Source organism: Periophthalmus magnuspinnatus, chromosome 19 (assembly GCF_009829125.3).
Source record: "Periophthalmus magnuspinnatus isolate fPerMag1 chromosome 19, fPerMag1.2.pri, whole genome shotgun sequence".
NCBI classification, from domain to species: domain Eukaryota; kingdom Metazoa; phylum Chordata; class Actinopteri; order Gobiiformes; family Gobiidae; genus Periophthalmus; species Periophthalmus magnuspinnatus.
The window spans coordinates 11,125,510-11,139,519 of NC_047144.1; the positions used below are offsets into that span (position 1 = coordinate 11,125,510).

Genomic DNA, 14,010 nt, shown 5'->3' on the forward strand with positions numbered 1-14,010 from the left:
AGTTTAAAGTAATGACTTTTCAAAACTGAACACACTTTAAAATCAAGTGATCAAATACACTTTAGACTAGATCTGTTTTATTCTGAAAATTGTAATTTGTAACTTTCAAATCTGTCCATTTGTCAACATACAATCATAGAACAATTGAATGTACTGAACACTTCAACATTAAATAATAAAAAAATAACAGCCATGTTTATGTACATTTGTCTGATACCTATTTACAAATAGATCAATGTTGTATTTCCAAAATCAGCTGACACATACAGTATGCTAGACAGTTGTACTGAAGCTGTAGGAACAATTGCATCGTGAAACAAGTGAGTAAAGCAGTGACGAACGTTAGAATAACCAATCACTTTGACGACAAAGATTAACCGGCAGCATGTTGCACTGCTATTACTACAGCTAGAGCAGCTTGTTTTTGACAAGGCTATTTTGAATGTCAGCTAACTGCATTCTTATACACCAATGCATACAAGATATGCCTAATAATTACAGGCTCATAAGCATATTGAACAATCTTTAACACAAAAATCCGAACCCAAGTTGTGCTGCTTTTACTTGGAACTTGTATGAATACAGCGATAGCGCTCACCTGTTTTCATGCTTTCAAGTAAAAAAAAAAAGGTTTTGGAAAAAAACACTCAAATCTTGAATTCACCATGCTACTGTTTTGAAACAGTTCATGCAACTCACATAAAATAACAAAATCAATCACTTGTTGTCACACTAAATTGCTTTGTCAAAAATATATTTTCTGTTTCAAGACACAACTTTGATATAGTTGTGGGTATTAGATTAAGAACTGCATTTAATGGCATCATGCTGAATGTGGTTCAAGCCCAGGTATAACATCTAACATCTATTGATGTTTTTTCTGCATGTTAATAGAAGCAATACACAGCACAATACGGTCAAATTTTGACTTTTTTACCTTTGAAGAGCGTAGTAACTGATTATATTATGTTACTGCCATACATGTACATTTTCAGTCAAAATAGTTAATGAGTTGATGTTTGAAGTCTCCAATTGTATTTTTAACCTGTATGAATGTTCTGTTTTAAAAGGACCTTAAAATCAATGTCAGTGAGTAGGCCGTAATAAAGTGTATTTGGATTCTACCACATGCAAACATTTTCAATCAGAATATGATACGTTTTCATAATAACAGCTGCTAATGGGAAGACTGCGGCATCAAGCCTTTAGTCCCACTGTTACATGTATGAGAGGCCAACTGGTGCAGAAATCACCTGTTATTATTTTCAGCAGACACTGATCTGTTGTGGTTGATGCAACTAAAAACAACACTTCCTTGTGAAACTGACAGCAGTTATACATGGCCACTGAGCAGTGACTTTGCTCTAGACAAGACTGATCAGTGCAATCTGACATTCAAGCTTCACTTCCTACAGGTCCGATGTGGAGTTTGCTTCTTCGGCACCTCTATACGGCATCTGCTCTTGTCATCCAGCCAAGGCAGCTCAAAGTTCCTGGAACAAAAGGCAGTATCTCTTAATGCACACACTTGATTGATGTAGTTGGAACTTGCATATGAATATAACCTGAACCCTACTTACTGTTGAGAGAGTTTGGGCAATGGTCTGCCAAATGCAACGACAGGTAGGAAGGGAGTAATCACTATAGCTTCAACTGAAAGGAAACAAAACTCCAGTATATATTCTAATAATAGCTGCTTGTTTTAAGTTATAAAATTTGTATTCATTGGAGTATACCATCTTCAGTTTCAGGGTAGAATGAGGAAAGCTCTGGCTCAGATTCCTGCACTTTCTTCTTATTCATACGCTGCTGCAAACGCTGAAACATGCGTTGCTCTCTGATGCGCTGTATATCCCATCTTAAGAGAGGGAAAACATGAGATTAAACACATTTGAATCTTCCCTCACCTTTCAAGTAATACAATAGTTACCTCTTCCTTCTCTTCTCATCTAATTCCAACTTTGAATGTCGCTTCAAAAATATGTTGTCATCCAGGGCCTTCATGTGGTTGAAATGGCAAATATTAATTATAGTGAGAGTAGAGGCCATTTACAAACAAATATTCTTACCTCAGGAGGGATAAAAGACGGGTCCTCCTCCAGGGGCTCAATGTGATTTTCCCTCCAGGACGGAACTAAAAAGTTACAAATTAAAAAAAACTTAACTTGTGACCAAGGTGTTTGAGACTAGACGGTGACAGTGATTGTAACATTATAGATTTGGCTTACAAATAATCAGCATATCATGTACTACATGAGGAGTCGACTCACTGGCCACCTCTTCCTCCTTTTTAGGGGAAGTTTCTCGCAGAGGGGACAAGGGAGGTTGGTTCCAACAACAGAGGTACATCTCTGTTGTTGACATGAAGGGTAGATCCTCCATCTGACAGCTGAGCTCGGGGTCCTCTTTACACTGGAGCATGTCCTTCTCTGAGCCACACCTGAGCATCTTCTCTGGGGTTTCTTTACTACGCAGCTCTCGCTGTAGAGGCGACCCAGGCTCAATCTCTGACTTAGGACTGAGCTTTGCACCTTTTGACCTTGATTTCTGGACCTTTATCTCTCCAAAGCATGATTTTCTATAAATAAAAGCAAAACATTTTTTTTATTTAAATGGAACTGGCACCTATATTGGCAGCACTGTTATAGTTTAAGAACCTTTTTTGGCCTTTGCTACTACGAAAATTTTGTGGAGTGGGTGGATTTGGCTGAGAACTCTCTTCTACTTCTAGATCCCAAATGTCTTCTTTATCCGGGGTCCAAGGCTCCAGAGGCTGGAAAAGACGTTTGTCGCGTGGCACATCTTTCCTTGTGAGCTGCAAGCGACGCTCCATGCGCTCAATACGGGCCAGCAACTGGTAAAAGAATTGAACCATTGTTAAATGCATTGTAATCAATTTGGTGACATGTTGTTGGATATTTTCAGAGACAAATATGTACTGTTACATACTGTTTCTTTGTCTGCTTTGAGCTCATCTATCTCCTTGTCCTTGGACTGTAGTTGTTGCTGCTGTTGTTCAATGAGGTCCAGTTGAAGAAGCAGGATCTGACGGAGACAATTGGCCTGTGTGTGAGGATTGGCCGGCGTCTTCCTGATGTTCCTCCATTTTCCCTCAGATGAGACTTCTATAGAGGCAGAACCAAGAACTCCTTGTACAACCCCCTTGGCGCTGTCATCTGCCCCTGCATCTTTAGGGTTATTGTTTAAAACCATCTGAGGGTTATCCATATTGTCAGAGAGGGGTTTACCTTTCACTGGGGTTCCCTCACCCCCCATTTGTCTGACAGGGGACAATACCCCTACAGTTGTGTTGTTTCCTTGAACTGCTTCTGCTATTGTTGCAGCAATAGCAACTTTACTAGTCATATAATTCTGGTCTACGTCCTTGTTCGGGATCGCGCCGTCCTGTGCGTCATGGACATTTATAACAAAGTCACAGCACTCCCTCTTCAGGCTCACGGGACTGACGGTAGCGGTCCCGATGTGGGGAGCTTCAAAGTCGATGCTGTCGGCGTTGTGCTTGAATCCTGCTTTTGGAAACAACGTGGACCTCAGAGTCATGGCGAACACATTTGGCTCCCTCGTTTCTGCAACGCCTCGGCGGTGCGATTCAACCACAGCTACTCCTCATGTAGGCTGGAGCTGCACCCCTGCAGAACAAAGCAGGCACAATGACACACATTGTTAATATCTTTGCATTAATCGAGTGCAAATGCAGACGGAACAAAGCCTAGCAGGCGCATATAATTAACGTTAGTACTAACAAGACGTTCCAGATCTTCGGGCATCCTTTTGCTTCTTAACCGCCAGCCGGTAAAGAATTTAAGCTAACGTTGCGCTAGATTAGCACTGCATTTCGTTTCTAAACAATCAACAGAGAGATTTATAAAGAAATCAATTTCAAAGCAAACAATTTACCATCACAGGTCCAAGGCAGTACTCGGGAGTGGCTGCGCAGGACACTGGCACCAACCATCTCCTCCATTTTGGTTTCTCATGAAAAACAATAACAGCCTGCTAGCACGCTAAAGCTAGCCACTGAGTTTGAGCAAGTAATCGATGTTTGATGAGGAACAGTTGTAACTACTAAGTTGTTACGGCTGTAGGGTATCTGTCATTTTTATATGGAGTCAATAATGATTGTATAACATACCACTGATGTTATTCAAGTCCACCTGCAGCTGCCTTCATGTTCCCTCCTCAAGACTTGTTTTAAAGCGACGAGTACCGCGCATGCGCAACCTTTCATATGGCCATTTCTTGTGTTTTGAAGTGCGGCTACAATCAGTCAGTGTACAGTGCACTCAGGGACAACTCTGGTGTTGCTCATTGCCCCCAATTAAACATAGTTACTGTCAAACACATGATAATACGCAGTCTATGGATATAACATATTCTTTAATATTTGCGATTGTGCCACTGCAGAAGTGCAATAGGCATCTTTTGTATTTCCCATGCAAGTCGTGTGTGCCAATGTGCTCACATGATTCGGTCGGGATAGTTTACATTTATTCTAAATCTATTATCCAAATACTTAACTACACCACCTAGTTACCAGAGTGGTCCATGATTGATTCTCTAGTAATACAGGTTTAAAAGATTCTGGCAGCAAGGTTGCTACTTGCACGAGTCCTCTTTGCATAGCTGCCTACATCATCATCTTACGGCAGTACTGCTTTACAGCATTTTTTGCCAAATCATGTTATTGCAATTCACTCATCACTACGTTCACCAACACACTAGAGGGCGCTGCTTAGTCAATATCTAAATGAAACGCTTATAGTGGGCACTTCCTGTTCATCAAAATGGCAACATCGCTCCCTTGACAAGTAAAGGTGGCAGGTGTTCTTTTTCGTTATTTTATGTAATTTTCAGGGTGTTATGAAAACGAGTAGCGTTTTAGTCCAATATATAATCGTGACAGAAAAGTAAATAGAGGTTACATTGCGTGGATAACAATTTGTTCTGCCAAATTTGAAAAGGCTAGTAAGTATAGATATAAAGCAACAAGATGCGAAGAGGAGTTGGAGCTGGGGCTATTGCCAAGAAGAAGCTGGCAGAGGTATGAAACATTGTTGTCAAGTTTCTAATATGTATTTGTGTGTATTACTTCTAAGTGATAATTCTTTTCTTACTTTTGCAGGCCAAATATAAAGAGAGGGGAACTGTTTTGGCAGAAGACCAAATTATTCAAGTAAGGCCATTTTATTTAAAATATATATATATTAAATAATCAATATTAAAGTTGTTGTTATTTTTGTTCCTCTTTCATTGACAGATGTCCAAACAGCTGGAAACATTTAAGTCCCACCTGGAAGAATTTGCCAGTAAACATAAACAAGAGATTCGCAAGAATCCTCAGTTCAGAGTTCAATTTCAAGAAATGTGTGCCACCATAGGGGTGGACCCTCTTGCATGTAAGTTTTATTTGGCTTCATTAGGTACATACTGAAGGAATATATGTAAACAAAACCATCCATTTGATTTCAATATACAATATTATCTCATTCACAGCTGGCAAAGGTTTTTGGTCAGAGATGCTTGGAGTTGGAGACTTCTATTATGAACTTGGAGTGCAAATTATTGAAGTTTGCCTTGCTCTAAAACACAGAAATGGAGGTTTGAGTTGTTTTTTTTTAAAAATATGACTATATTTTACATAATTGTATTTCCATTTATGTGATAATAAAAGCCAAAGTTAAATCTGTCAACTGGACAAAATGTTGTAGGATTGAAGACATTTTGCTGCTCATCCAAGCTGCTTCTTCAGTTCTGGTCAGATTACTGGTGGACACTGCCTTATATCTATCTGAAGGGAGGAGCCAACTACGCTGAAACTGTAAGCAGCTATTGTTTACAGTTTCAGCCTTAATGGCCTCCATTAAACCTTTAATGGCCCTACTGGCTTTCTCTATTGTTCCATTTGTTTCTTTAGTTTGCTTTGGAATTATAAATTGGGCACAGGTGATGTCTCAGGCCCCCATTCCTGTTTAAGGAAGAATTGTCTTTCCTAACAAAAATAGCTTCTTTAACTCCCCTCTCAAACTATTTCTTTCTTTACCTCACTATCATGAAAGGGCTGGCCTTTTTTAGATTGTGCAGCAACTATAGGAGAGGACCAGGGTCTCCAGGTAAACCACACTCACTCACTGACCAATACCTGCTGTTTGATCATGTGAATCAAACAGCAGCCAGTAGGGTCATTAAAGGTTGAATGGAGGCCATTAAGGCTGAAACTGTAAACAATAGCTGCTTACAGTTTTAGTGTAGTTAGCTCCTCCCTTCAGATAGATATAAGGCAGTGTCCACCAGCTATATGCCCAGAACTGAAGAAGCGGCTTGGATGAGCAGCGAAATGTCTTCAGTCTGTAAGCATGTTCCTTTTATCCGATCAGAAGAATCACTGGAGACCAGAGAGTAGACTCACAAGAGGTTTATTCCCTAATACATACAACCTAATACAAGTCCGGCGCAGTGCTGTCCCTAGTACGTGTACCTTCAAGTTCTACAACATTTTGTCAAGTTGACAGATTTTACTTTGGCTTTTACTATGGATCAGATCTGGATTACACAGACATTCATGTGATAAAACAAAAATCGGTGTCTGTCAGTTTACATAACCATTTGCATGCATTTATGTGTTTTTATGCAGGGCTTATTACTCTTGATGAACTTCATCAGAGAGTATTGAAAGGAAGGGGAAAATATGCACAGGATGTTAGCCAGTAAGTATTCTAAGTATTATGATTCAGTAATGGTATTAAAACTATAGCATCAAAAATCTAGTTGCATAAAATGCTTTCTTTGTGTTTTAGAGATGACTTGGTGAGAGCCATAAAGAAACTGAAGGTGATGGGGAGTGGGTTTGGGATGATCCCTGTTGGTGGTTCATATTTGGTGCAGTCAGTGCCAGCCGAGCTCAACATGGACCACACGGTTGTACTACAGCTGGCAGAGGTAAGATCTGAGAGAACATAAACAACTGACCCCTTGTATTTTTCTATTAATCTTGTATATTTTCCCTGCTCTCTGAAATTCCTTCAGAAAAAAATAAAAGTAATAACACTTCTGTTGACCCTTAAAGTTGCTTTACAATGTCATACAGTATTGATTCACTCCTTATAGTCACAATAGGTGGTAATGCAAGCAAGGCAGCCTATATGTGCCTACAACCCTGTTGACCACCACACAAATACTTCATATAGGCTATAAGCAAGACACTATAAGCAAGCTGGTTTTCTGGTGTTGTAGTATATATATTATTTTTGTGATTTGGCTTCACATTGTTTGGTTGGCTCTGTCCCTTTGCAGAAAAAAGGTTACGTGACAGTTAGTGAAATAAAAGAAAGTCTTAAATGGGAGAAAGAGCGAGCTTCACATGTCTTGGTAAGTGCATACCAACTTATTTACAGTAACCATGACGCATTACATAACCTGTTCATCCGGTTACATGTCTCATACATTACTATTTCATACCACATGAAGAAAACTGCTAACATAATAAAAATCAAAGTTGCTTTTATAATTCAATTGTAAATCAAGGTTTACTTTCTTTGGCCATTTATGAATGCGTGTAATGTATTGAACATATTTTCTTAGAAGGACAGATGTTTAACTAAAAATAGCATTGAGGACTGCAGTTATGGTGTTGTGCTAATGAACAACATTACAGGCATTCTTTCTATGGGGCAGCTTCTGTTTTACAGTCTATTGTTTTGTTCGCAGGATCACCTCCTGAAGGAGGGACTGGCCTGGTTGGACTCTCAAGCAGCTGGGGAACCTCAGTACTGGCTACCAGCTCTGTTCTCCGAGCTGACTTCCCGGGACATTACACCAGAGGAAGCCAATCAGATGACCCCTTGAAGAAGAGTTGAAGGGTCGGACTGTAAACACAGTGACTAGGGACTTTGTTGATAAACAAAATGTGCCCAAGAGAAGGGTCACATTGGCAGAAGGGGGTGAAGTCACTGGGATCATGTTCTGCACAAGCTAAGCAAAAAATTGCTGTGCGACAGCCTCTCAGTCTGTCTATGCAAAACTAACACTTGTACAACTACTGAGGGCAAGAGATGCATTTCCCGTAGATTTGGGCACAGGTGGGCAATATATCATATACTTTAGATAATCTCTAAATTGTTCTTTTAAAGGTATGCAAAAATAGAATATTGAGTATATAGATTATTATCGCAAGAAAAGTGTTAAAATGCAGCCAAAATAGATGATTAAACAAGAACATAAACTTGTAGAATAGAAGGTATAAGGTGATATGTCTGAATTTTGTGTTCAATTTTAAGATCTTTTCACACCAAACTGAATGCTAAACAAGGTATTTCCAGGGTTTGTAGCCAGTTGCACAAATATGATATAAATAAATATTATTTTGTCAATATTGCCCATCCATATGTCCCTGAAACTAAATCTGGGTGATCACAGTTAATAGTTGTAATACTGAGAGTCAAATCATTTCCATGTTTTATTTTAACTTTATATAACTGTGTTATGATACAGACATGGCTGTTTGAGCACATTTTTGTCTTGCTCTGCTACACAATCATTACTGTTTAACCTAAATTCTTTCTAATAAAAAAGCCATATAGATGTTTGCTGCATCCTAACCATAAACATAATATACTTACAACATGTAAACTTAAACTCATTTTGATGGCAGATTAATTTGCTGACAGAAAACAACAATATTTTGATTGGTGTGATTTATAAAAATAACTTCTTGAATAGGTACAAATAGCTGAAATTATTGCATAGCTTTGAACTTCCACCTCTTACATAAGTGCTACATGCTTGACTCTACATGAGAAATGTGTATATCATAATAACCTAACTCCACAGTGTAGTTCATAGATTGTCCTTATTTGGGAAAAAAATCATACACTTCTATGGAATGAAAAGACAACCATAGCATAATTTAGGTTAAAATATTTACAAATATAGCAGTAATGGCTTTGCTGCTGTTACAACTCATGGGCGTATACATGGTCTTCAAACTCTCTTTGCCCCATTTCATCGCAAATTATGGTGCAGAAAGGACAAACACGGTGGCTCTGCTCGTGCTGCTCTAGTTCATTCTGGGTGATTCCTGGGAAACGCTCCTGGCAGTAGCGACACACCAAGCACTCCTGAGGTAAAAATAGAGAGGCCCACATGGTAACAAAATATGGGATGGATTATGTTTTAAATCCACATTAGAAATAAACTGGACGCGGCCCGTTGCCGAGTTGGAGCATTCAGTTTACTCTTAATAACTCCTAAGTTCAGGAATAATAGTTTATCCATTAGTTGAAAGAGGTAATGGAAAGGTATAGGCGTAAACCCAACATTGTTTTCAAATAAGTTACTGTATACATGATGAAACCTATCATTACAAAATAACAAAACTATAATATAATGAAGATAACCATAAAATTTTAAATTCTGGCTTTACGCACATACAGATAAAAAAAACCTTACCTCTTCCTCTATGTTTTCTGTGTTTACTGCAAAAATAGGACACGCAAATTACTATATTGCAATCTGAAGTTCATTTAAGGTGCACTATGTAACTTTCTAGTAGAGGATCTGCCACTATTGTCTCCATGGAGATTTCTTTGTCTGGAATGTTCCACAATATGGCATTAAACTGTTCTATCTCCATGGAAATACCAACTGGCCAAGTAACAGGTCGGATCTGTGGAGAGGTCACCTTGCTCACAGTGTTTTTCCAGGTATTCTTTTAACAATAAACACCTGTAATTCAATATATACATGATAAATATGTTTAATGACATACAGTGGAACATTCCAGGCAAATAAACTCTCATCAGTGACAATCAGGAAGTAGACCACCAGCCAGAAATGTTACACATAGCAGCTGTATATAACATGGACGTTTGCATGCATATTATTACAGACCACATTTGAAGTAGATTTCGTGTTTAAAATGAAAAAAGTGATAACTGACCAGTGTTTTCATATGGGTTCTCAGGTGGGATTGACCTCTCTGTTGTATTGAGTTGCTCATCATCCATGTTTGGTTGTTGTGTGTTTTGTTCAGGTCTGACCTGGTCATACACACTTTCCAACACATTTTGTGGATGTTCTGCAAAAGCTCTGCGCAGTTCTTCAATGTCGTTTTTTAGGGCCTGGAAACATATATAAACCATAGTTCTGAAAAAGAAGTTGGCATTAAAATTGTAGGTAGAAATTTCCTGTCACTCCACCTGGTTTTCTCTTGCAAGCTCTTCCTTCTCGCGTCTGTCAAGCTTGATCCCATCTTCTTGCTGTTCTCTCAAGGCATCTTTTTCAGCAATGTTTTCATGGGCCTCCCTTAGCTGAATCTGAAAATATGATGGATAATTTGACAGGCTTTTTAAACAAATACCACTATTTTAATGGCCCTATTTTGCAATATTAATTCATAATTTAATGTAATTAAATGTCCTTTATTAATTGGTAGATAACTAACTATTTTACTATAGTTATTCATCTTGTGTGTTGTACCTGCAATTTGTTATTCCTCCTTTCCAGATCTTGACTGTATTCCGCCATTTTGTCCTGCTGTTCTTTGATTTTTGTCATTTCTGTCTCTACAGCCTCTGTTTGTCTTCTGAGGTTTTTGGACTCTTCCTTCTCTGCTGCCAATGATCTATGAGCCTGTTGTAGCTCATCTGTAAGCTCCTGGCACTTTATCTAAATCATAAGTTTAATTTAATAACACAAATTGGTTGTATTGTATTTTCACATATCATAGTATTATTCCTTCACCTTCAAGTCCTCAACGGGACCATTTTGAACTTGCTCCTGCTTATATGATTTCCTTTGTATTTCCAGATTTTCCTCTTTTAATTGTTGAATTTTGCTTTGCAACGTTTGCAGCTCAGTGCTTATTCTCTGTTTCTCTGTTTCACTGCACTGTAGATCAACCTAAAGAGAGTATTTTAAAGTTTTTTATTTGCTTTAATATGAATCTTTCAGTAGTTTATCTTTACCTTTAAGAGCTGGAGGTCATCTTGTGCTCTTAAAAACTCCTTTTCTTTAGTTTTGAGCCTGAATGAAAAATAAGTTATTGTTATACTATATATTGACAAAGAATGCCAATTATAATAACAAAAGAGATTGGAAAAGTCTAAATGAAAAACACATCTACTTATGGCAGTACAATAAATGTATAAAAAAAAACAAATTGGTGACTTACTCAGATATTACTGATTTTTGAGTTTCATTGATGTCCTTCAGTTTATCTCGTTCCTCCTTCATCATTTTAATTTTTTTCAGTGCTTTGTCATATTTTTCCTGTGTTTTAAAGAAGTTATATTTTAAAAGGTCTAACACATGGAGTTTCCCCACTGTGGGACTAATAAAGGCATATCTTATCTGATCTTACATGTAGTTTTAATTGTGGAAAAACAAGACTTACATTTTGTTTTGTAATCAAATGTAATTTTAACAAACATTGACCCAAACAATGCAAACCATTGTCAACAAACCTTTAAATTGTCCATTTCTGTTTTTTGCTTCTGTACATCACTTTTGAGTCGATCTCTTTCTTCCTTGATTTGATCCATTTCCGAGATTAGGGTGCGCCACTCTTGCTCTTTCTGTGTGTTCAACCCCTTTAAAACAATAGACCACAAATGCACTTGTAAACTCGATTGCATTTATCATGTAAAGACTTTTATGACGCACAACAATCTTACCTTGCAGTTCTCGACCTCTTGTCGTTCTTTTAGAAAATGACTTTTTAAAGTTTCATTTTCTGCTCTTATCTTCTCTAGCTCTTTCATCAGTTCAGCCTTTTCCCGTACACTTTGTTCAACTTGTTCCTGGTTCAACAAAACAGATTAAGTCAATATAAATCTTTATTTAACTTGGAGTACAGGCAAGACCATGGCCTTTGGTCTCTTAAAAATTTTATTTCTGCATCTTTTTTGCAATCATATGAATTGCAGTAGTATGTATCTGAGTGTAGAATGTGATAACGGGGCACTCTGACTTTATCTGTGGCAGTAGTTGTATTGATTGTGAAATGATAATATGGCATTTCTAATACATTTTCTATCAAATTATAGTCTATTATAATTAATTTGATAGTAATTTTGTCTATCACCTATCTCTATTATTAAACCATGACACCTATATCTGTATTCAGAGTGATGAAAATAAAGCAAAATAAAAGAAAATAAGCACCATTCCCACAATTTTCAATGAACAAGTCTAACAATTCTATCTTTGAAAAGGTCCAAAGTCTGCAAAATGGTACCTATAACAAGAAACTGAAACCCATGAATAGAATGTTTAGATATCATTTGAACCCTACAAACACACAAAGTATCATATAATACCTGTGTTGTAATCACTAGGAGGTCATCATCAGGGTTGCTGTCCAGACTTTGATCACTGGGGTTAAGGAAACAGAAAGGTGTGCTGGCACCTCGCACTTGTCCTGTGTTGTCGATGTAGCAGAACTGGTAGAACTCATCATCTTTGGGCAAATAGTAATCTAATGGAAACATATTTATAGTTTATCCATTACATAATTAGTGTACTCAATCTGACCCCTTTTATTATAAACAGATTTGTGTTTATTAAAAGAAAATACAGTTAATCTTGGTACTGCATTACTCAAAAGATTATATTAAGTGTTTTGGGCTTAATCTCTATGTGTGTTGATAATATTAATCACACATTATAATTAATCTTTGACAGGGTAAAATGTCACTTCCCAGTTTGCCCTGTTTGTTAAGTTCTTGCAATAATAGAAATATAGCCACAGAAAAGTGAGTAGAATGTCCATGGCTCTAACAGAGATATATAAAGCACATTAAGGTTAATACTAAATATGTTTACTGTACACATAGAAAAGCGGACAAGTCGGTATATATGAAAACAGGACTTGATCTGGTCTTAAACTTTCTCTCACCCTTGAAAACAGCTTGTTTCATCAGTGTCTCCTGCCCTGCTGAATCTTGACATGGCTCTACCCAGATAAAAGTATGATACTCTTTTGCAGAACTCCACCCAACCTGAAGAATTTTATTAAACAACACATTAGACAATCAAATATCATGAATGTATACTGAATATACTGTCTTGCTAACCTTAAAAATCCCAACCCAGTCCCGATTATGGGGATGAAAAGAGGGGGTGACTGTGTAGTTACAAGTGACCCCGGTGTTGGTGGGGTAAGAGCGTGGGACATCAGTGAAGACCACCTGTGAAAAGGTGGCTGCAGTGGGGTCCACAGAGGCCGCTTCTATTGAGCTGTCCATGTCCTGAAATGCAAATGTATTAAGAATGTACAAAAAATATAATTAATATAACATGCAGAAAGTAGGTAATGCTACAAGTGTCATTACATTTGATCTAATTCGCGCAGACGCCGTGGGTTACAAATTTGGATTTCACATCAGCAAACACTAGAGGCATGGATCATTAGCAAAGTTTGATGCAATATATAGACTATTTATTTGTTTTATTAATTTTACATTTCTTGACTGGCATAAGTCAGAGTCATAATGAAACAGAAATACGTAAGCTAATATTTCTTCTTCATGCCCTTATTTGTAAGAACTGTAAGCCTATTCAGACATAATAAAAACAACAACCAAAACGTCCTTCCTGAGCCACGCTTCCTGTTTATCCAGTTATGTTCGTCACATTAGTGTGTATGAAAACGATATATTAAAACTTTTACTAGAATAAAAGCATGGTTTAGTGTCATGAGGTGTTTCCAACCACTTTTTCAGTTAAAACCTACAAAGCTACGAGTAAGAAAATGGTAATAAATAAAGAAACCGAAAGTGGATTCGCACGTGACAAAATCTAATTTTAACAAAAAAAAGTTCCACTAGATACATTTTTGCTATATTTTAAAACAGTGTAAATTGTATATAGCCATGAACTTACATGTGCGCAGTCTCTTGTCGGATCCACACAGGCGCAAAGATCGATCCCACTGCCCCGTCTCAACTGGATGGTGCGTTCATGTACACCTCGTGCATGCAATTTTTTTTTTTA

At 37.6% G+C, this 14,010-nt stretch overlaps 3 protein-coding genes across 6 annotated transcripts; 1 reads left to right on the forward strand and 2 right to left on the reverse strand.

The window, feature by feature from the left end:
* Positions 1-60: 60 nt before the first annotated feature.
* Positions 61-4,266, reverse strand: msl1b (MSL complex subunit 1b). 4 transcript variants are annotated; one of them, XM_033985276.2, is made up of 9 exons: positions 4,154-4,266; positions 2,950-3,650; positions 2,658-2,854; positions 2,271-2,578; positions 2,070-2,134; positions 1,931-1,998; positions 1,737-1,858; positions 1,581-1,653; positions 61-1,493 (listed from the first exon to the last, which is right to left on the reverse strand). In XM_033985276.2, the coding sequence occupies exons 2-9, from the start codon at positions 3,559-3,561 to the stop codon at positions 1,403-1,405; spliced, it is 1,536 nt and encodes a 511-aa protein (XP_033841167.1). In that variant the 5' UTR covers positions 3,562-3,650; positions 4,154-4,266; the 3' UTR covers positions 61-1,402. The 4 variants fall into 4 exon arrangements, with proteins under 4 accessions (XP_033841167.1, XP_055085267.1, XP_033841166.1 ...); XM_055229292.1 differs by having other exon boundaries at positions 3,919-4,266; XM_033985275.2 differs by having other exon boundaries at positions 2,229-2,578; positions 4,154-4,252.
* calcoco2 (calcium binding and coiled-coil domain 2) lies at positions 392-13,995 on the reverse strand. The gene is made up of 15 exons (XM_033985274.2): positions 13,900-13,995; positions 13,092-13,265; positions 12,914-13,016; positions 12,336-12,493; positions 11,691-11,816; positions 11,481-11,606; positions 11,189-11,286; positions 10,983-11,040; positions 10,759-10,917; positions 10,495-10,683; positions 10,215-10,331; positions 9,956-10,136; positions 9,466-9,491; positions 8,550-9,134; positions 392-402 (listed from the first exon to the last, which is right to left on the reverse strand). Exons 2-14 carry the CDS (start codon positions 13,260-13,262, stop codon positions 8,970-8,972), a joined length of 1,677 nt encoding a protein of 558 aa, XP_033841165.1. The 5' UTR covers positions 13,263-13,265; positions 13,900-13,995; the 3' UTR covers positions 392-402; positions 8,550-8,969.
* Positions 4,785-7,863, forward strand: snf8 (SNF8 subunit of ESCRT-II). Its single transcript, XM_033985277.2, has 8 exons — positions 4,785-5,062; positions 5,144-5,194; positions 5,279-5,417; positions 5,515-5,619; positions 6,653-6,725; positions 6,816-6,957; positions 7,312-7,386; positions 7,726-7,863. The coding sequence occupies exons 1-8, from the start codon at positions 5,012-5,014 to the stop codon at positions 7,861-7,863; spliced, it is 774 nt and encodes a 257-aa protein (XP_033841168.1). The 5' UTR covers positions 4,785-5,011.
* Positions 13,996-14,010: the final 15 nt, after the last annotated feature.

Bases quoted from the DNA above. Each gene is read 5' to 3' on its own strand.
- msl1b (XM_033985275.2), bottom strand. From the start codon at position 3,561: ATGACTCTGAGGTCCACGTTGTTTCCAAAAGCAGGATTCAAGCACAAC. The intron at 2,135-2,228 runs GTAAGCCAAATC...GTAACTTTTTAG, and splicing joins ACATGATATGCTGATTATTT to TTCCGTCCTGGAGGGAAAAT. The intron at 1,999-2,069 runs GTAAGAATATTT...AACCACATGAAG, and splicing joins CGTCTTTTATCCCTCCTGAG to GCCCTGGATGACAACATATT.
- calcoco2 (XM_033985274.2), bottom strand. From the start codon at position 13,262: ATGGACAGCTCAATAGAAGCGGCCTCTGTGGACCCCACTGCAGCCACC. The intron at 11,287-11,480 runs GTTTGTTGACAA...TTTAAAACACAG, and splicing joins CAGAAATGGACAATTTAAAG to GAAAAATATGACAAAGCACT. The intron at 10,918-10,982 runs GTAAAGATAAAC...TACTCTCTTTAG, and splicing joins ATGACCTCCAGCTCTTAAAG to GTTGATCTACAGTGCAGTGA.
- snf8 (XM_033985277.2), top strand. From the start codon at position 5,012: ATGCGAAGAGGAGTTGGAGCTGGGGCTATTGCCAAGAAGAAGCTGGCA. The intron at 5,418-5,514 runs GTAAGTTTTATT...TCTCATTCACAG, and splicing joins AGGGGTGGACCCTCTTGCAT to CTGGCAAAGGTTTTTGGTCA. The intron at 7,387-7,725 runs GTAAGTGCATAC...TTTTGTTCGCAG, and splicing joins AGCGAGCTTCACATGTCTTG to GATCACCTCCTGAAGGAGGG.